A 20,879-nucleotide genomic window follows, 5' to 3' on the forward strand; every position below is an offset into this window, starting at 1 on the left:
GTTCTCGTTTTACAATTATACTCGTGCAATCATACTCAGACACAACTCTCGGACATTTTCAAAACTTGAGGACCCTGTTTGAGTATCTATACTGATATTGTTACGTCTAATTCTAAAATTGGGTATCTCAACAAAATCAGGAACTCCACAATGCCCCAAAAGCAGGAACACCTCTACTCTCAAGCCCATAAACCACCTCACCAACCAAACCTTGACTCCCCACAACACCCACCGCTTCACACCCACTCTCCCTCACCAACCTCCACGCCGTCCCCAACATATCCGGCCTCCCCAAACCCCTCTTATCACAAATAACAGCCCACGGATCAACCCTAAGTATCAACTCCACTACCTCCCTCCCAAACACCCCCTCCGGATCCTCCGCACTCCAAAGGATCCTCAACCTCGGCATGGCCCTCATATCCCTCCCACAAAGCATCGCATAATCGAGCGCATAAAGCTGCGGAAGCAGAGCTGCGATGCCACTCCCACTTACTACTAGCAGCATAGACCGAAACAAAGGAATCACACGCATAAAGCCCGTCGTCGGCAGGCCGCGGATATACAGCTCCGTAGGCGGATTCGCGACTAAGCCCGCCGCCCAACCCTTGGGATTCGCTACTATGACCGAGAAACCTTCTTGTCCCGGCTGCGCGATTGTGGGGAAGGTGTACCATTCGCCCAGAAGACTAGAAGATATCCTGACTGCTGTCCCAGGAACAGCTTTCCCTAGTGGCGAGGAGGCGCAGAAATCGAGACGAATGGCGTGTGGAGAGAGGATGTATGTTTTGACTGGAACTTTGCGGACTTCAAACCAAGTGGAGAGGATACTGATCGTTGTTACCGTCATGAGCCATATACTCGGACTCTTTAGCAGCGCTTTCGAAACCGGTTCCAGCCCAGCACGAGACGAGACGAAAAGCCCTGCTTTAATCCAAAAGAGAAGTAAAGAAGTCCAACCCGCGAACCGCATTGTAGTTTCGAAATGCCCGCGGAAGAGAGGGCGGAAAATTGGACGGGAGAAAAGCAGGATGCTTAGCAGGAGGATTAGATTCAGGTATGCTATGACCAAGACTGATGTAGCTGCGTGTTGCATGGTAGCAAGAACCGTGAACGCAGAGAGCCAGAAGATGATTGCGATGCCCAGCCCCTGGTCTAGTCCGCCTATATGGTGTATCTGCGCGCATCGACGACGGATCCACAGAGGTGCTGATGTAGGAACTGAACAGGCGATCGCGAAGAGGAGGTTGACGATGTGATCTTGCCGGATGAGGGCTGATGCGGTAATATTGGCTGATGTTGCGATGGCAAACCTCTCTAGTCGCTTCTCTTTGGGAGATGATAGAATGACGAGTAAGGGGATTAGGTTTGCTATCAGGACAACTGAGAAAATTCTTCGGGATATGTAGAAGATTCTGTATCGGAAGGCTCGTAGACGGTGGATGCCTTTCTTTTGGCCCAGTTGGTGTTTTTCGTAGTCGAGGTTAATGCTTGAGCGTGTACTAGCTAAACTCCATGTGGAGCTGGTGTTTGATGCGTTGTGATAGAAGCGAGTGTCATTGCACGATCCATAGGTTCGAACTAAACATTTTTCTGGACATGCAAAACCAACTGGCTGAGCGTTTGCTAGGAGATTATCGGTTGAAGACATAGCGACGACATGAGTGATGTTGTAAAAGAAAATTACCAAAATGAAAAGACCTAGGAAAAGAAACAAAAGAAATGGGTCACTAACCCAGACTTTTCTGCAGTACAGTGGATATGGGAATTTAAATCTAATCAAAGATCTGGATTTTCTTACTCTTACGCGGAAGCCACTCCCGCCAGAGGGCCGACCCCGACAGCGGGATTGCTGACTGCGCGGAGGATATATTAAGGACATCTTGCAGCAGCGTCATCCTCGCTTATGCAGACTATGGTGGCTGTTCTCTCACCACATCAGGGCTGGCAACTATCTCACCTTATTTGGGGCTTATCTGACGGCCGATAACATGTTATTCTACATCCGCCAACCATGAGTGTACGAGAGGTGTGAGTGGGATACTCACCCCACGCGTAGAGGCACAGAACTGAAACGTCCTTGCTGCCAAGTGAAAGACGCACAGTATATTTGGAATCAAGGACAAGATGTATCGCAAGACAAGTTCCAATTAGTTGAATTAGAGCTGAAACGAGTAGGAGTATTTGGGATAAGCGTTAAAGGAGTCGTCTGGAATGATATTAGGGGAGACTTCCCATAGTTCGACACTCGGTCCGGACTTCAACTCGGTAGAACCTCAGGTCAGCTTTCAGACCTCACAGACTATGAGTGAATTAGAACTCTTGGAGCCTATGGGAGTAAGCGCAAAATTTGTATGAAAAAGTTACTCCTCAGCGTTGGTGACCAGGAAGTAAATATTAAGTACCTGGGTGCGGAACGAATACTTCAAGAACTCGCTCATCCATTTGAACTTGGAAGACAAACCTCCCAGTAAGGTCCAACCCAAAACGCCAACGCTAACGCCAAACCCACAGTCAATGGTATCGAAAATATACATATTACCTCCTCTCACCCGTCTCAGCATCTTTATCTCCACTCAGCAACTCTCCAAACCATCCCTTCAAACCGTCAAGCTTAGCCTTGAACCATTCCCAGAAGTCTTTCTCCTCCTGCGTCATCTCGCTCTCGTCCGGAACGACTGGTCTATCGACATTCGTGTCGTCAATGGGGTCAACGCCTACCATGTGAGGTGGAATTTCGTTGGAATCGGCTGCTGAGCTCGCTTCGATGGGTGAGATGGAGATCACTGCATCAGCGGCTTCTTCTTCTGAAGTCGCGGATGGAGATGGTGTCGGTGATGGTGTTGGTGTTGATGTCGGTGGATCATTTGGATCTTCGAGTGCAGTGTCTGGCGAGTGGAGACCAATTGGCTTCAATGGCAGGCGAAGTGTGCCATTATTTGGCTTTGGTACGAGACCTAACGAGTCACATACGATGTTGTAGACCTCTGTATTTTCTGTATTGGTAAGCAAAGAACTGGAAAAATCATAATGTAGACTTACGAAATGGTTCGACCCGACTATTGGGTGCATGGGGGAAGGCAGGCCCTCTCGCAACGAAAATGGCCCTCATCAATGGATGTTCATGATCATAGCCGTGAAGTCCTCTCGGGTGGTACACGAGTCCTTTCTCCTTGCCTTCAACTACATCGAACTCATCTTTTGTCACAATTGCCCACCCGGTCTTTGGCACAATCCACAAAGGAGCGATCCTCTCGTTCTTCGAGAAGTGATATCTCTCAGGCATATTGACATCTCTGAGATAGACATCAAGGTTAGGATTCGTGGCAGCTTTCTCAACCAGACCATCATACATTGACTGTACTTGTGCCGGGTCCTTAGGTCGAAGTCCATACAGAGGCCAGCCATCGGTATGCTCAATCAAGTTCGTGTCAACGAGATCTTCAAGCTGGATCAATCGAGTGACATCGGTTGTAGCCATTCCATGATCTGAAACGACAACCACATTGACAATGTTCGTCAAATTTCGTTGTTCGAGACCTTGGAAGACATGGTCCAACATGTTATCAACATCATTGATTGTCACTCTGATCTCAGTGCTGTTTGGTCCATAAAGATGGCCATCACCATCCACATTTGGAACATATGCAGCAATCAACTGAGGTCTCATATCTTGAACCTCGGCCACTTCATTCTCCCGGCCTGGCATGTCGAGCAATTGCATGATCCTGTTGACCTTGTTCGACAATGGCTCCGCACCATTGTATGCATCCAAAAATGCTGGCTCAATTGCCATGATATGTGCTTCACTTCCAGGCCACATATGAATAGCTGTCCTGATCCCCTGATTCTCGGCCGTCACCCACAGTGGCTCTCCTCCCCACCACTTCGATTGCATAGCACTAGGATTTGTATAGTAGAACTCCTCCTTGAGCTCCATGTCCCAAAACGTATTCCCAACAATGCCATGAGACTCTGGGTATAATCCAGTCACCAAGGTATAGTGATTCGGAAAGGTCACCGATGGAAAGCTCGGATTCATATATACTGGTGACACGCCCTCCTTGATGAAAGCGTTCAATCTCGGCGTAATTCCTCTGTTCAAGAAATCTGCTCGAAATCCATCCAGACTGATCAGAATCGTCGTAGGTGCAAATAAAGCCGTCCCATTGCTCAGCATCGTCTGGATTGGTACGGCTGATTTCCTGTGCAGTGACAATTTCCAGGCCACCAATACCAGAATCGAGAACCCAACAGCAATCAACGAATGTATGAATAACCAGGTCCTCCATCTCCGTCTCCTCTGTGACTTCTCATCGTGTAATATCCGCAGTCCGCGTCGGTCGATTTCATCGCTACCTTCGTTGTCGCTGCTAGATCCAGTAGCACTTCCTTCCTTCATACCACCTTCTTCCATCTCGTACATCAATTCCCCATCTTCACCATGCGAGGCCTCATCCATCAGTCTCTCTTTCCTCTTGCTCCTCCTCTCTCTCCTCCGTTTCCTCTTATCCGAGCTCTTTTCCGCAGGAATCTCTTCCTGTTCTGAGCTCCCTGCCATAGGCAATTCTGTGAAGCTCTTTGAGAACAGCTTCTTCAGCGGTGCTGGCATTACGAGAGCACTCCCTCTGCGTCCCCGTCGCCGACTCTCTTCGAGCAATTTATCCCGTTCCTCTTCCTCTAGCAATACATTTCGATCGTGTGCTCTGATATCGGCGCTCGTTCGGGCACCCATTAGGACCTCGTCGTCTTCGCTATCAGTGTCCTGATCGCTGCGCTCGCTGTGGATGCTCGATGCGTCGTCATCGTAATGCGACGGGGAGAGAAGGGACCCGGGTTTATTTGTTGGAGCTGGCGGAGCCATGGTTAAGAATGTGTGTTATCTCATCGATGTTGTGAGGAATGCGGCGTTGAATGTTCGTATCTTGTTGGATACCTAATTGTAGAAGACCCCTATAGCCGAATCGGGAAAAGCTTCAGCCTCGTCGGCCTCTCCTTCCAAACAATCACGACCATTCACGCCATTTCTATTTCTTTCAACAATTACAATCCAGTTCTATTTAACATTTCTTATATTCACACAGGCACATTCGTCCAGATAAAGTTATCCTACGCGAATCTACCAGACCCTACGCGCTTGGTTCAACATATGTCTTTCCTTCTCCCGTCGATATCAGGTCTGTTCTTGACTACTCTCTAATTCCAAGCATTCTCCACCATTCAAACGCTACTTTTCATTCAATGCCAATGCGGTACAGCCACAGTCGTATTCACTAGCGCAGATCGCATCTCGAAGTCGTGATAGCTGGCAATGAGCGATTTATTTCCTGATACTTTACCAACTCGGCAGCATCGTCAAAAATCCCTCATGTATCCATAACGGCGATCCCAAGATAAAGAGGGGAAGCAGGATTGTGACTGTTGTTAAAGAGCATGGATACACCAGGCCATGTCGTCCTGACGTCCTTTTAAAAATCCCAGATCCTGTACTCTCTCATACTTCGTTCTCAAGCCAACTTCTTAATATCACCATGGAGTTTGTCACCTGCATCGTCTTAGGGATAACCCTCGTCTTTAGCATGATCATAGTTCATTTTGTATAAGGTATCATCTAGACATACAAACGAGAGATCTCTGTACCAGCAAGTCGCCTTTAATCAACATTTGTACATCCTTTTACCTCACTTCCGTAGTCGGCAGAGTCTCGCCTTCTAGAGCCTTCTTGTTATCAATAACAGCATCGCTATCAGAGCTGTGCTCAATACCATCAACAACGGCGTCCCCTCTTCCGAGCATATGATGCTAAGCCTGTTAGTACTCATCGGGGTGATGGTGTTATGGGAGGTACGTACTTCAACATTGATGACAGGACCCTTGAACCATTTGTGTGCTGATGCAAACCACCAGATAGTCACCAGCGTCATCCTTGATCCTGTTAGCGAGACACATGAGGGTGGGGATGGAGAACATACGGTCCACCATACACGACAACAGTCCAGTTCATCAACTGGGCAGTAAGATCGGCTCCTCTCACAGATGGGAAGCATAGAATCGGCATCATCACAATGATGAACGAACAAGCCATCATTCCGACCGGCTTGCTGAATTTGCCCAAATGCCATGGGCCACGACGGAATCGATTGCCGACGAAGAACGTCTTGATAAAGATGGGGATAGTGAAGGCAACATATGCGGCAATAGCTCCAACCGAGAAGATGGCTCCGATTGCTACAGGGCCGCCGAAGATCAACAACAACAAACAGCAGCCAATTGTTGTGTTGAACCACACAGCATTCACTGGCGTGTAAGTGATCTTGTTAACTCTCTTGATCCACCAGGATCCAGGGAAACAGCCATCACGAGCATATGCGAACGTGACTCTGGATGCGGCAACCATACAACCTTGACCCATTGAGAACGCACACACGATTGTAAGTCCAAGGACTGCGAGAGCAATCTTCTGGGGCATGACTTGAATGAGGTATGAAGCCCATGGTTGTCCGAGGTCCGATCCGATCACGGCTGTGATGTCGATGACTGTGTATGCGACCACCAGCTGAAGAGCCCAGCCCATGATACCTCCGATACCAGCAGTCATCACAATCGCACGAGGAGATGCAACGGCAGCATTACTACATTCTTCGCTGAGATGGAAAGGAGCACTTTGCGCTGTTAGCTGGGTTTCTGGGAGGCACGAGAAACTGTCACCAGTCCCGAGGGGAATATCAAACTTACTCGTATCCTGACATAGTCCAGATAATGGCAATGAAGCTCATGAGAACGGCAATTCCGTCAGGCCACTCGGTACCATTTTGAATGGACCAAACCTGCTTGGAAGGGAAGAACTTTGGCGTGGTATCTGTTCCAGTAACTGACGCTGGAATCATGATAATCACAACGACCAAGGCGATCATATTCAATGTGGAGCCATATGAATTGAATCTGGCGATCCAGAGTGTTGGCATACTTGATATACAAGCGTGGATGATCATGATGAACACAGTGAGAAGGAAAGTCTGGTAGTCTGTTGGGACGTAGTCGGGATGTGTGATCGAGGCCGCGGCGAGGATCATGGCTGAGAGGGCATAGTCCACAGATGGAGCTCCTGTAACTTGGGTGCACCAATTCGACCACCCAGTTATCCATGCTGCCAATGGACCATATCCAGGAGGTGCAAGGACTGCCGAAGCGTAATACAATCCACCACTGTATCGAAATCAGTAAATATTCCCATGTTCTGAACACATCAAACATACCTAGTTGGCATACTAGAGCACAGTTCTGCCATTCCCATGGCGACACATTGGATAAAGATCCAAGAAATCAACCAACCCCATACCATGCCACCAGTTCCCGCATATCCCATTCCATAGTACAAGGTGGAAGCGAAGGAAGGCAGAAGTCCTAGAACGGCAAAGGAGACGCAAAATGTCGTCCATAGGGAGAATTCTCTCTTGAACTCTTGTTTATAACCAAGCGCTACCAATGCAGCTTCATCAGCAGTCAGACCCTCGAGATCAGGAACATCTCCTTGAGGGAGAACAGTCGTCACGGATGGTTTGCGAAAGTCGGGATGACTCTTGCCACTATGGCTCTTCTTCAACTCGGCGTCGCTCATCCTGAGTTTGCGTACTTGTATGAGTTTGTACCAATATGAGGGGAATTGACGATATCGTCGTCGCTCAATCTTTGGGAGATGTGGTGGACGTCACATACTTATAAGACAAGGCGCGCGATCATCGGGCACATTGATAGTAGTGGTAGCTGTCGCGTTCGCCCGCATTGCACACTGCACATCGGACCATGTTCAAGACCAGGACCCTCGTTGGTGCAGGGTCGGACGGCAGCTATCTGCGTCTTGTCCTCATTGGGTATGTGTAACCTGAACCCGACCTTGTGTATCTGGCCCAGAATCGCCGAGATGGAACAGAAGAACACACCCTTTTGTTCCTTTCTTCTTTTCCCCCAGTTCTTATTCGCAGTTCAGTTCATATTTTGTCTTTCCTCGCAGCCAAAACAACATTATTCTGCTTAAAACTTCCTCATCCAGCCCCTCGATCTATTTCACTCTCAATCGTAAACTATTCAGAAACGGATTCATTCCGTCTCTCATCGCGTGGTGTATCTGAACCTCTAATAATTTGCCCCCTCAAAAAGGCTTATCTCTCTCTATCAACCCCATCTCATCCCCAGCGAACCAATTACTCAAAGCCATTTCTCAGAGGCGTCCAATCACCCGCCCGGCCTGTCAGGGTTGCCATCCTTATCGCGATACGCCGCGAACATCCTGTCAACCAAACCATTGACTTTTTCTTTCTGCAGGAAATCCTATCCGAGGTCTGTCTGACCATGACGCTCCCTCCTGTGCCAAGAAACACGACATGAACTCGATCGATTTGCTTGTCTGTTTCACCACTTATCTGCCTGCTGTCTCCAAGATTTCGAGAAGATGAACCTAGAGTTCCCTAACGGCGCTAAACAACCCTATCGCAAACGAAACTGTGGGGAAGCAAACCGTTACGTAAACCCACGAGGGACGTCAACCTGCAGACAGACAGACAAGCCCTCGCTCCCAGAGACCAGGTATCGGTCGGTCGGTCGGTCGGCCTTGCCGTTGTTCTGGAGGGGGGGTGCTGCATTTGGGCATTGCAGAGGCCAAGCTTTTGTGATCGAGGTTTCGTGCAGCAGGGCTTCCTTCCGAGATTGATATCGGTCACGTGAGGGAGGGCTGGTTTAGGGAGGTACAGCCGTTGGAGGGTATTACTGTACTTGAGTCTTTGAAGATCCTTCTTTCTCCATCGAAGATCTTTGCAGAGTCCATGTGGTATCTTGCCGAGCGGCCCTTGCCTTCCCTTCCTTCTCCAGGTTCGCTTTCGTTGTTTGTTTCGCATCGAGTTTCTTGATTCTCCATTGCGATGTCGGTATCGAAGATGAATTAGCATTTCCATAGACCCTAAGTTTTAGTTGACGACAATCTGCAATCCTGCAGCTTTGAAAGTCTTTTCTAGCAATTTAATTGCTGTAGTACAGTACTCGCCATCCCCACGCTTTCTCAGATACTTGTCCACGGCAAGATTCATCCGTTCAAAAGTCATCTCACGTAGGAGTTCCCAAAGGATTTGGTGGCAATATAAAGTGGTTCGATGTCAAAAGCTTCAATTCTGTACCCCCACGTCCTCACGGCTGGAGTCAGCTCACGGAAAAAATAAGAGTCTTGTTAAGGATGAGGCGATATTGTTTCTTGAAGGATCGTCTGTACAAAATAGCAACATCAGCGGACTCGGGATAATCGGCATGAGGACCTGACGTACAAACTCAACGCTGCATTTGGATGAGTGAGGTTAGGCCAAGCTTGAATACTTCTCAATCGACATAAAGTACTTATGTACTCCTACTTCGAAGTATTACTTGCTCTTTAGCAATATTTCGCAAGCAGAGTGTTCGTAATGGACTGCGACCTTGCTGGGTTCTTTTTAAATCGCTCAAGAGGTCTTCAAATTCAGATGGTATCTTACAAAGTTTTATTTTGTCGAACAAGAAGTTCTCTACTCAGGACAGAGGGGTGCTTTGAGGATCAACCTTTGGAGTCCTTATTTAAGTGCTACTTTCATTTTTATCTTTGCTTTCTCGTTCGGATTACGGAAAGGACTTCTCCCGCACTCCCTATGTGAGTATGTCGAGTCGCGTGTCTGCGGTGTACAGATAGAGAACTTGGGTGCGTGGATAGTCAGAATTCGCTCGCCAATCTTTCTAAACTGAAGACCTCCCGACATGTGGTCAGCCCTTAAAATTGAGAGGGTGTGTACACAGCAGCACTGTTCCCATTTCGGTCCAACCAAGAGTTTGCAGTCTGTTTTAGGTCGATAAGCATTGGCGGTCGAGTTTTGTTTTCGAATCCTGGCTGGCAAGAAACTCAGCTCGAGTGAGCTACAATAGTTGGCTAGACCACGTGAATAAACTCTACCATTCAATATGAAGATACAACAGCCTGCTGTGTTAGCAATATCATCTGCTCTACCCCGCAGCACTTTAAGTAAATCCCACCATTTCGGATATCCAATAAAACATAGTGAAATTCGGACTCGGAACATTATCGAGTCCACGCCCAGTTGCGTTACCTGCGGACTTAAAACGGACGTATCGGATGATGGTACGACAGTTCTCATTGAAAAGTTCGATATCACGCCTCTGAACATCTCGGTTGACAACAACTGAATTGACAAACCTTCTAGTATCAGAGCAACTCAATCTTGTTTGGTACCCCAGAAACTCTCCTGATATTGCCGTACGATACACTCACCACGGCAGCAGACACAATGACGTCCACCACATATCCAGAATTCAGTGAATCGACTGAGAGCTTGGAAGTCGCTAAGAAATTTGCTGGAGAAATCCAAGAGAGAACAATTCTAGTCACAGGTGTAAATCGTGGAGGCATCGGTTTTTCAACAGCTCAAGCTTTCGTACGTGTCATTTCCACCGAAGTAGGCACGAATTAACACGTCACAGGCCTCACAATCACCTTCTACACTTATCATCGCTGGCCGAACACCTTCTCGAATCCAAGACTGTATCGACGCCCTGAAACAAGAATACCCAGAGGTAAACTACCGCGCCCTGAAACTCGACCTCTCAAGCCAAAAAGCCGTCCGCGAAGCCGCCGCTGAACTTCTCTCCTGGACCGACGTCCCAACCATCGATATCCTCATCAACAACGCCGCAGTAATGAACCTTCCCGAAAGACAGCTCAGCGAAGATGGTCTCGAGATGCAATTCGCCACTAACCACATCGGGCACTTCCTCTTCACGAATTTGATCATGTCGAAACTTATCAAAGGAGCTAGGATAGTCAACGTCACCTCCCTATCACCCACAGTAGCAGGAATGCGATGGAGCGATATCAATTTCGAGAAGACGAATAAAGACCTACCCGAAGCGGAGCAGCCGCCGTACGAGATGCATCGACGGTGGGGAGAGGTCGATCCAGAGGAGAAATCGTATCTCCCGCTCGAAGGATATAATCAGAGTAAGGTAGCCAACGTCCTATTTAGCATCGCGGCGAACAAGCTTTTGTATGAGAAACACGGAATTTTAAGTCTAGCGGTCCATCCGGGGATTATCCAGACAGAGCTGGGAAGGTACGCGGCGCCTGAGACGAGGGCCGCGATTCAGGAGATGAGGGATAGTGGGATGATTCATTTTAAGACGTTGGGGGCCGGGGCAGCGACGAGTTTAGTAGCGGCGACGGATCCGAAGTTAGGGATGCCGGGAACGAAGGATGGGGTGGAGAATTATGGGATTTATATGATGGACTGTCAGATTAGTGAGAAGGCGGGCTCGAGGGCGGTGTCGAATAGTGAAGCGGAGAGGCTGTGGAAATTGTCGGAGGATTTGGTTAAGGAGACTTTTGTTTGGTGATGGTATCACCAATAAAATTCATTCATAATCGTACTGTTGGTACAGGACCCAAACTCCAAGTTCGCCATATAGTACACACTAATCACTCATCTCAAGCTCAGCAGCCTCGAGTGCCAATTGCTGTTTCTTGATCTCAAGAAGCCTCTTCTTCTTCGCCAACGCCTTGGCCTTCTTCTGCTCTTCGGTCAAGACTGGTTTGGGCGCTGGGATTGATTGCTGAGCCATTTGCGCCTGCTGAATCATCTGTGCTTGTTGCGCTTGCGCCATTTGCATTTGTCGCTGTCTCTGCTGCTGTTGACTTCCTTGACCGCCTGAGCCGACCTGTTCACCAAATACATTAGTCCTTCTCAATTCTTGGGGCATTGGGAGAACTTACGATGGGAAGTTGGTCGGTTACTCCTCCGACTGTTTGGAGCAGAGGTGATGTGATCGCACCAATGATAGGGAGCCCCTTTGTCGTATCATCCACTGTTCCTAGCAATCTATTTATCGTCAGCTTCATATCGTAGCATGTTTGATGCGATACATACCCGCCTAGTAACCCACCACCACAATTCCCATTTCCACCTCCAAGAAGCCCGCCATTATTCCCACCGCCTCCGAGTAAGCCTGCCATTACGATATTCGATATTTGTGCTTAAAAAAAAGTCGTGCGTTTAAAAGAGGCGTGTGTTGCGCAATGTAACTCAGTCGTGTATGTCAAACAAAAAAAGGTGATCTCCCTTCTCAGCGTTGCATTCTTATAATCATTATGTTGGAATGCACTCATACCTCATAAGCGCATCAAACCTGCTGTTGAGGCATGTATTCAGGGATTGAAGATGTGTGGTCGCACAGTGACGTATGTGGTGGGGTACGGAGACTGGGGTTTTGGGGGTCTCGCTTGGGAGATCAGGGGTCAGGGTTTTGGAGGGGTCCAAAAGTTGGATTTTTGTCTATGGGAAGCTGCGAGGAAGGTTCTGGGGTTTGATGATGAAGGGCATGATTGTTTGGAAGATTGGGAAAGTGGTTGCTTGAAAAGGGGTTGGAGTTGTTGCAATGCTTGCGGGGCCGGGACGAGAAGTCTGTCGCTGGAGGGACAATCAGCGTTCTGCTTCAATTTACTCACAGTCTCGTTAAAATACTGCGAGCTTCTGCTACTCCTGTACATTCATGATACACGCCCTTGATAATTTTATATAGCAACATATACCTAGGCATTCCAAGCATTGTCTACTAGAATACCTCCCCTCCGTACGTACTCGTCTATTTAGTGCCGGCCATGCATGGAAAGCAGCAACCCACATTAACGGGAAAGACGCCTCAGTAGCTTGCTACGGAGGCGTCAGCACTGCACCATAGCAGTAGCCAGGAAAAGTTTTGTTGCAAGTAGCAAAAAACGACACCTGAGTGATTCGAACGCTCGCTCCCGGAGGAAATGCAAAAAAAAACCACCCCAACTTTACACTGCCACGGCAAAAGGGACAGAAGCATCGCCATAGCAGTAGCCAGGAAAAGTTTTGTTGCAAGTAGCAAAAAACGACACCTGAGTGATTCGAACACTCGCTCCCGAAGGAAATGCCTGACTTAGTGGGATACTATAGCAGGGCATCGCGTTAACCACTCCGCCAAAGTGCCTTATTTAAGCGAGCAATGCTTATTTAAGTAGATGAAATAAGTAGTAACGTTATTCAACGATCATTGGGTCGGGCTAAGTCGACGGCAAAGCCGTCGACTTAGCCGACTAACTTGAAACTCTCTCCCGCCACCATTCCTGATGATTCTGAACATGCCGTACATAAATGCTTTCACTCCTACATATTACACTTCTGACAACTCTGAGACCCCCCATCTACTAGGAATTCGAGGGGAATTACGAATGCTATAATTTCCGACCACTCCTGGAATATTACTGCCGGCTTCTGTTCCGGGCGTTTTCCAAGAATGTTCGAGCTTGGACAAACCCATCTCTCGGCATGCACATGCAGAGCGCACCCCGCCTCTCAATTTATTTTTATCCCGATGAAGACCACATCGGTACTGGATGATCCACATTTTGATAGCGGGTATGCAAAGCATACCCGTGGTCTGCCGAGCACCCAAACCTTCTGCCCGGTTAACAGTCCCATCTGGACGAGCTGGATTCCAAACCTTCAGCTATCTCCTTTGTGGAGATCGCATATGCTTACTCAGTTTTAGCATAAGCGTGCAGGATGCAAGGCGCGGAATCATTCCGTCCTAAATAATGACTAGGTAGATGCTCACTTTGGAAATTGTTTTGTGACACTTCCAAGGACATCAAGTGAATGCTGATCAAAGCAAACAAAACCTCAATGTTCTCATCTCACCGGGACATTGAAGCAAAAACGTTGATGATCATAAATATTTCCGGAGATAAAGATGTCCTTCCCTCTACTGCGGGTTATTTACTATTCATGTTGGTGGTCTCAGTGGAAGACAAAGTGTCTAGCTGCTAGCAACGAAGATTAACTCTGGTCTGCAAGCCAGTTCTGTTTTATTCGAAATTCACATCTTCTTGTTCAGAGGGACGTCCAACTTAACTAATGCTAAGTCATAGATAGGCAGTTTTAAGATCGATACGATGACTTCTACTATTGTGACCTGATCGCCAAAGTCTGCAGAAAAGTCGTCATGGTTTTTGGTGCCTGAACTCAAGTTTGCTTTGGCAGATGGATTTATGGAGTTTTCCTAAGCAGAAATCAGTTCTCAGTTGAGCAATCACGACTCTTGAGGATCCAGACCTCTCCGTTTGCTCGTCGACTCAGTGGCTCTCATCCTTAACGTGAATGAGGAGTTGATAAGCAGAACGGAAGGCGACTTACTAGAGATCGAGCCTGGCTGGTTAAACTTCACACTATTGTTCATATCACAATTCGATGGGCGATTCAGGCAAATAGTTTGTTCATCACCAGTACTGTTTATCACACTCGATGGAGCTCGTTGAATGACGACAGAAATCGAGGAGAACGGAAAGCGACAGGAGAAAGGGTTGGACGAATCAACCAACTCTCTTCGGACATTCGAAAACATAACGAAGATCAATAACCGCGCTGTAGAATGAAGAGTGGATGGATCGGAATAGTGGAGGCCCTCTGTAAGACCAAGCTTCCCATTGGGTAAGAACCCCGGAGTGCATTGCACAAACTAATCAAGAAAGCCTCGGGCTCAGACATAATTGAGACAAAAGAGTGCTGAAAGTCGGGGTTAACCGGTCAAGTCTATCATTACTTATTTATGAAGCACAATGGAGATGTGGCTGTAAAAGGTTGGCGGGGCTGAAGATGAGACATGGCAGTGAGGGCCACGCTGTTCTCCCTCTGACGTTTTTGCTTTCCTTTTTGGAGACGCGCAAAAGCTTGTGCTGGACCATCGATTTGCTAGATTTCTCTTGCCCGTAAAGTTTGTTCCCCATTCAATTGTTGTGTGGAGATGTGGAAAATTAGCTTGGACTAAGCGAATGCACCTTGAGTTGATCACAGTCAATGATTTTCGTAGCTGGTTTCTTGTTTCAGGTAAGCTTACCTTGTGGTTTGAAACGTATTCCTATGATTCGATCGAGCTCATAGCCATAGAATAACAACTCACAGTCATGGGTGATTGTGGTGGCGATTCGAGCGACTCTGCAGCAAGTTCTTTTCCTATCCCTACTCGATATATTCTTGTCCTGTCAGAGAAAATGGTTGAATGCACGTGGTTCTCATTTATTACACGCTCAGAGTACAGCAGAATCATACTTGCAAGCACAATTAATTGACTTGAATCTTTGCTAAGTGGTCTTTTTTGGGATTCTACTCTTGATTGTCCCGAGCTAAAAACCTGGAAGAATAGCGAACGAGCTTGCATGCACGATTCTGAGCGTGATATTCAATGTGGATAAATGGCTTGAAAGCAGCGAGTGGAAACTCAGTTTTCATTGTCCCTGGCTGACAGGATCAATACGAAGAATGTCTTGTAGTTCAGGTCCACTTTCGTTGGCATTCAGACAACAAGTTTTGAAAATCTGAATGTTTACTTTCACCCATTCTCAGCCCTAGTCAGCCCTAGTCAGCCCTATAAAGTCTGGTTGTCTGACCATTGATCAGTATTGATCCCTGAAAAAGAGGACCCCCCACCTTCTCGACAATCTCCATTTTAGAAGTTTACTCCAAGTAATTTTTTACGTCTAGAAATGGCCCAAAATGAGCTGTGGAAACCACTGCAAGGGGTTTTGCTAAAAGTGGTTGATGAGAGACTTGAATGTCCCTCTAAGTCTCAACAAATCAAAAGGTACGAGTGGCTTGTCATCCAGCAGCCAAGTGTCAAGCCCACAGGGGAGAGTTCCCAGGAAGGGGTATTTCAGCTTAGAATCATGTCTCACTCTACCCCTGTAAGACATAAGGCTGAGAAATGTGGAGATGTACGTTGTCTCATCAGACATCTAGTTGGAGTATATGTCGTACTGTCAAAATACTCAAGTATATGTATAGACGTACTTCGCATACTCTTTTCTTTCATCACACACATTCAACTCCTCTCAATTACTACTCAAATCTTCAAGATGCAATATCCTACTGCTGTCCTCGCCTTCCTCTCTCTGGCCTCTGCTTCAGTCACTCCTCGTGCAGCAAGCACTGGACTTACTCCCATCTGCCCCGGTATCAAGACCGTCGACAAAGGATGTGTCCGATATACATCCGGTTTTGATGTCACCGGTGTCGTCACCGAAGTCGATCTTACCTTCCCCCTCATCACTTCTGCTTGTGATTGCATCCAACAATGCTTGGATCGACCAACCACTTGCGCGACTTATGTCTAAAATTCACTTCGGCCGCTGCTGTCGCTAGTGGACACCGAATCTGTACTTTGTATAGGCAATTTAATCTCCCCAGCGCCGTCGCGATTGAGATTAATTTGACGAGCACATTGAATGCTAATATCAACGCTGTTGAGGTATGTCGCCAATCCTCGGAGGGAATGATCTAATGTCCGGCAGATCACCAAGCTTGGAAACAACCCACAAGCTGGATCTCTGGTTCCAGAAGCATTCATGGATAAGACGTTGTCAAAGACTCCCGATCCAGATGCCGTATCTGGGTAAGTCAAACGATCCGTTTCCATGATGAAGCTAATTCTCGTAGCCCCGTTTGGCAACTTGCTAGAGGAAAAACGATTTGTTAAGCAGTGAATGTCGGAGCAAGGAGAAGGATTTTAATGGTCGTGGAATGTATGGAGGAGACAGAAGCGATAGTTGGAAAAGTTAATGAAGTTGGTTACATCGAAGCTTTTATCTTTTCCTCTTTCAATCTTCCCGTCATTCAGTCCATTGTCCTACGTTCCACTGTACTTTCGTGCTGTAAAGTGGCTGATTTCCCCCATGGCCAAAAACTCTCTCTCTCTCTCTCAAAAAAAGCTCTTCCGTTACAGAAGCTAGCGCAAATCTGTCTGAGTCATTATGTTGAAGAAACGAAGAAGTCACAGATACTGAACACTACCTAGCTGCCCTTATCTGTTTTCCTGATATATGCCTTGTCAGACTGCACCCATCCAAGAATGTGTGTCGTTTACACCTTTGAATAAATTTTAAGGATACTCTTGTGTTCGAATTCCTGAGTATGCTACTGCCAAAAGAGATGAGAATTATTCCACAGATCAATGATTAAAGACCCAGAACAGGACTTCAACATAACTTTAAGACCAGCATCTAGCATTCGCTACCGATTATTCGGCACGAACTCCGACGCCGGCTTTTCGAAATTGTGACTCATATGACAAGAACTTGTTCATCCCACTCTTGCAAACTATTTGTAGAGTTCACTTATGCTTTTCAACTTCAATGCTCTGGAGCTAAGAATCCTCCCACACGATTGCAAGTTCCCTCAGCCGTCAGACATCAAAGATGCTACTCACATCTCGAGAAATGGCTCAACGCCTTGAAGAAGCAGACATCCTCCATATTTCTCGCCAAATCGATGTTTGCGCCCAACTATTTCCTGATCACAAATCTCACACGGTGCCAATTGGTCATGGCGTAGCGGCAATCACCTTGACCTCTTTTGGACGGAAGCTGAATCGAATCACAGGATATGGGGTAGCTGGACCAGTCTCAGAAAATGACCTTGCCGCTGTCGAAGATCTGTTTGCGAAGAACGGCGTGAATACAGAACTGAGTCTCTGTCCGCTTGCCAATCCGTCAGCATTCCAAGTCTTGGAATCTCGTGGATATGTCATCAAAGACTTCATCAACAGCTACGTTCGAATTCTGACTGATGATGATTTAAAGGAAGTGAAGGAAGACGGTGTCAAGATATCCCGCGTCACAGCTGAACAAGCACAAGAATTCCCAAGCTGGAGTTTGGCGGGGTATAGAGATGGAGGCAGAGCCGAATTGCTTCTCGAAACTCTGGGCCGTATTGCCTCAATGCGTGCAGACACAAGTCTATACATTGCGACAGTTGAAGGAAAGGTTGCAGGAACAGCTTGCATGGCGCTGATTGAGACTACAAAAGGAGGAGTAGCTCATTTATACACTGACAGCACTTTACCCGAATATCGAGGACGAGGAATTCAAGCCGCACTGCTTAAAGCAAGGTTGGTGGAAGCGAGGAAAGCAGGGTATGATCTTGCGTCAGTTCAGGCTCGACCTGGAAACGGAAGTTGCAGAAATATTGAACGGGCCGGATTTAGTCTTGCTTACACAAAAGCATGGTGTGTGAAAGCTTCTACTCAAACTCAGATGGCGAAATAGTACGTCAAGGTCTGGACAAACTTCAGTGGAGAAAGGCTTTTAAAATATAGATCTTGTCAGCTCTCTGATTGTAGCCAATCAAACCCCAGTACTCGGAAGCGGCTGAGCAGCATTAGTTGTACGATCGACCGGGACTTCGTCTGTTCAGCCCTATCAGAATCAACGCCTGAACTTTAGCTCTTATTTTCTCAAATTAGTAACCTGACCCTTTCGCCGTTGCTCCCGCTGTTCTCGTGGTGATCACGATGTCTCAACGGGCAGAGAGGAGTATTTTGTGATGAATATGCTCTGGACTCGAGAAGCATTGTTAGAAGATAATCGTTTTCGCTCTAGCGCACTCTGCAATCTTTCTTTGGAATTTCAAGATCCCCTGAGATCTTGGATCGGCATCTATTATGCTACGATGCGGCACAGCAATTATGCTCGGAAGACTGGCTAGGGGCGCATTTAGTAAGGTTAGCTCGGTACGAAGTAAAGGAGTCCATGCCATATAACCTCCAGCCCCCTCTGATCTTCATGAAGATTTTCTGGGGTCAGCACGGTACTGTGGTGTGGGGATCTAACAAAAATGTCGAAATCGTCCTCGTCTCGCGATCAGGATGTGGACTTCAACACCAACAACAAAGCAGTCACCTACGAGTCTCTCCAGTTCATCGAACCAAGTCAGACTCCTCCGGCGTACATCAGTCACAGAAGAGTTGGCTTGAAGACAATCAGCTTTCTCTTTGCATGCATCTTCCTTCCGCTGATCGCATTCTCGATTGTTATACTTTGGCTGATCTTCCACTACCGCGTCACACCAGACAACTCCTCCTCGTTTCCAGACCTACAAGCAGGGCCAAATGAAAATGAGGGACCATACTACTATGTCAACTTTTCTGCTACGCAAATCCTGTTCATCGCCTCATGGAGTAGTACTGTTGCTCCCATATCGGTTGGTGCGGTGATGACACTATCGTTGTTCCCTATATCGAGGAAATTATTCCAGATATCCCTCTCTCAAAGCTTGCAACGACTTCCTACGCCTTACCAGGTCTGTAAAGACTTCCTCTCTTTTCTTGCATCTGCTTACTCTGAGCTAAGTTCTCGCTCCTCCTGGGACTTTCGGAAGGCAACAAGCGATCATGGTGGAATTTTCTGAGATATTCGTTTCGCAAAAAGAGAGCTAGACACTCGACTGGACTCAAGATATCTGCGCTCATCTACTCGATAGCGGTCATCATCTCGTAAGCCACTTCGCTTGTCCAGTATTTGAAAGTACTAACGTTGACAGGACTTTGATTGTGATCGTAGACACTGTTTTGCATATCACCACAAAGGTATGCTTGGAACACAGTTCACTACTTGAACTTGACTAACTCGACCACAGACAGTCTCAATCTACAAGATAACTGCCATTCCATCACCAAACGTCACCTTCGGCAAGGGACTCACCTCAGACTGCGCGAACTGGACCGCACAAACAGACTACACAGGAGTCACACCTCTCGCCTACCCCTGCACCGTCTTCGAAGCCGTTACCTCCGCCGGTATGCTCAACGGCAATGAAGTGTACAAAACAATCAACAATATATCAACCGAGAACCAGGTCTTTCAAGTCTCGACCGGCAACGCTACAACAGGCGATCTCTTCATCCTAGGCCCGGGGCAAGGTCAGAACCCGATAGACTCAGACTACAAAGCAACAACGATTGGAGTGTCAACCAGCTGTGAGGCTATCAGTACTCTGTGTAACCTCGAGGCACCAGAAGGAGCTGCCACCATCTTCAATTGTAGCTCAGGCTGGGGCGGTAACATCGAAGTTCCGGAATTTACACCCACTGCTTTAATTCATACCAGCGCTTATGACTCGCAGACTGAGCTGCCCGAAAACTACACAAGCATGCACAACAACTTCGGTCTCGGAGTCTTCGCAGATCAGAATCTCACCAAGGCTTACGATTTCATCGGATACAATGCAAGTCTCGGTCATACGACACCCAATCCATTCTATCTTGGTGCTGCGGCTTTGGTGCAAAGTGCGGGTGCGAGTCTGGCCAATGACTCGGAGTTGGTGAATGGTGGACATGGAGGCTACGCATTCGTGTTGAGATGTGAGGTTCATACATACGATGTTACTTATTCGTACGTGAACGGCACTGTCCCTTCCGCTTCTGTTGCCGCGGTGCCGAATAACGGAACGATGGGATGGAATTTTCTGGGTCCTATGTCGTATCAACAAGAGAGATTGGCACAATTGGTGGATTTAGCTGGTGTTCAGGATACTTCCACAGAGCTTGCACTCTCGTACGGAAATTCGTTCAGTGGGTTCGCAGTGGCACTTTTGGCAGGAGCATATGACGGCCGAACGGTCTTGGAGCAACAAATTCGAAACGAGCTGCTCGTTGCAAAAGTTCTGAAGAGTATGATTTGGCTGTTGGTGTTGTTCAACATGCTGTTCGCACTCGGTGGTGCTGTGATAGCTGTCTGGGCGTTCTTGGTGGCAATGACGGGAATAGGAGATGCGCATGCCCTGTTTAGCCTTGAAGAAGTGGTGGGAATGTGCTTTGAGAGGGAGAAATTCGAGGCAAGAGGGGAGGTAGAGGAGAGATTTGAGGAGCAGAGAGTTGGTGAGATGAGCGGGAGGGTCGGGGTTGCAAGGAGAGAGGACGGGTGGGCGTTGCAGAGAGTCAATGTCCACAGCTGAGACCCACATTGATTGAAATACTCTTCGAGAAATAAACACAACTATCGTACA

The 20,879-nt window shown here is 47.5% G+C and overlaps 7 protein-coding genes and 1 non-coding gene across 8 annotated transcripts; 3 read left to right on the forward strand and 5 right to left on the reverse strand.

Annotated features, from left to right (window-relative positions):
* Window positions 1-136: 136 nt before the first annotated feature.
* LY89DRAFT_701936 (uncharacterized protein) lies at window positions 137-1,096 on the reverse strand (the record flags this gene model as incomplete). Its single annotated transcript, XM_018217223.1, has 1 exon — window positions 137-1,096. The coding sequence occupies one exon, from the start codon at window positions 1,094-1,096 to the stop codon at window positions 137-139; it is 960 nt and encodes a 319-aa protein (XP_018062547.1).
* Window positions 1,097-2,321: 1,225 nt separating this feature from the next.
* Window positions 2,322-4,917, reverse strand: LY89DRAFT_691096 (Phosphodiest-domain-containing protein). The gene is made up of 2 exons (XM_018216232.1): window positions 3,043-4,917; window positions 2,322-2,996 (listed from the first exon to the last, which is right to left on the reverse strand). The coding sequence occupies exons 1-2, from the start codon at window positions 4,862-4,864 to the stop codon at window positions 2,539-2,541; spliced, it is 2,280 nt and encodes a 759-aa protein (XP_018062548.1). The 5' UTR covers window positions 4,865-4,917; the 3' UTR covers window positions 2,322-2,538.
* Window positions 4,918-5,400: 483 nt separating this feature from the next.
* On the reverse strand, window positions 5,401-7,819 carry LY89DRAFT_337678 (amino acid transporter). The gene is made up of 7 exons (XM_018206833.1): window positions 7,257-7,819; window positions 6,736-7,206; window positions 5,973-6,662; window positions 5,853-5,925; window positions 5,766-5,802; window positions 5,622-5,711; window positions 5,401-5,545 (listed from the first exon to the last, which is right to left on the reverse strand). The coding sequence occupies exons 1-6, from the start codon at window positions 7,616-7,618 to the stop codon at window positions 5,677-5,679; spliced, it is 1,668 nt and encodes a 555-aa protein (XP_018062549.1). The 5' UTR covers window positions 7,619-7,819; the 3' UTR covers window positions 5,401-5,545; window positions 5,622-5,676.
* A 2,175-nt stretch (window positions 7,820-9,994) lies between these two features.
* Window positions 9,995-11,457, forward strand: LY89DRAFT_337772 (putative short-chain dehydrogenase). The gene is made up of 2 exons (XM_018206834.1): window positions 9,995-10,463; window positions 10,510-11,457. The coding sequence occupies exons 1-2, from the start codon at window positions 10,317-10,319 to the stop codon at window positions 11,416-11,418; spliced, it is 1,056 nt and encodes a 351-aa protein (XP_018062550.1). The 5' UTR covers window positions 9,995-10,316; the 3' UTR covers window positions 11,419-11,457.
* Window positions 11,410-12,172, reverse strand: LY89DRAFT_725129 (uncharacterized protein). Its single transcript, XM_018218954.1, has 3 exons — window positions 11,949-12,172; window positions 11,795-11,900; window positions 11,410-11,739 (listed from the first exon to the last, which is right to left on the reverse strand). The coding sequence occupies exons 1-3, from the start codon at window positions 12,032-12,034 to the stop codon at window positions 11,497-11,499; spliced, it is 435 nt and encodes a 144-aa protein (XP_018062551.1). The 5' UTR covers window positions 12,035-12,172; the 3' UTR covers window positions 11,410-11,496.
* Window positions 12,173-12,937: 765 nt separating this feature from the next.
* Window positions 12,938-13,035, reverse strand: LY89DRAFT_t83. The gene has a single exon. It is a non-coding gene; the product is annotated as a tRNA-Ser (tRNA).
* Window positions 13,036-17,190: 4,155 nt separating this feature from the next.
* LY89DRAFT_337841 (uncharacterized protein) lies at window positions 17,191-18,426 on the forward strand. The gene has a single exon (XM_018206835.1). It carries the CDS (start codon window positions 17,294-17,296, stop codon window positions 18,140-18,142), a length of 849 nt encoding a protein of 282 aa, XP_018062552.1. The 5' UTR covers window positions 17,191-17,293; the 3' UTR covers window positions 18,143-18,426.
* Window positions 18,427-18,710: 284 nt separating this feature from the next.
* LY89DRAFT_789039 (uncharacterized protein) lies at window positions 18,711-20,828 on the forward strand (the record flags this gene model as incomplete). Its single annotated transcript, XM_018223218.1, has 4 exons — window positions 18,711-19,175; window positions 19,226-19,368; window positions 19,416-19,461; window positions 19,512-20,828. 4 exons carry the CDS (start codon window positions 18,711-18,713, stop codon window positions 20,826-20,828), a joined length of 1,971 nt encoding a protein of 656 aa, XP_018062553.1.
* Window positions 20,829-20,879: the final 51 nt, after the last annotated feature.

The sequence above is a fragment of the Mollisia scopiformis genome (genome assembly GCF_001500285.1).
Source record: "Mollisia scopiformis unplaced genomic scaffold LY89scaffold_33, whole genome shotgun sequence".
Taxonomy (NCBI): Eukaryota; Fungi; Ascomycota; class Leotiomycetes; order Helotiales; family Mollisiaceae; genus Mollisia; species Mollisia scopiformis.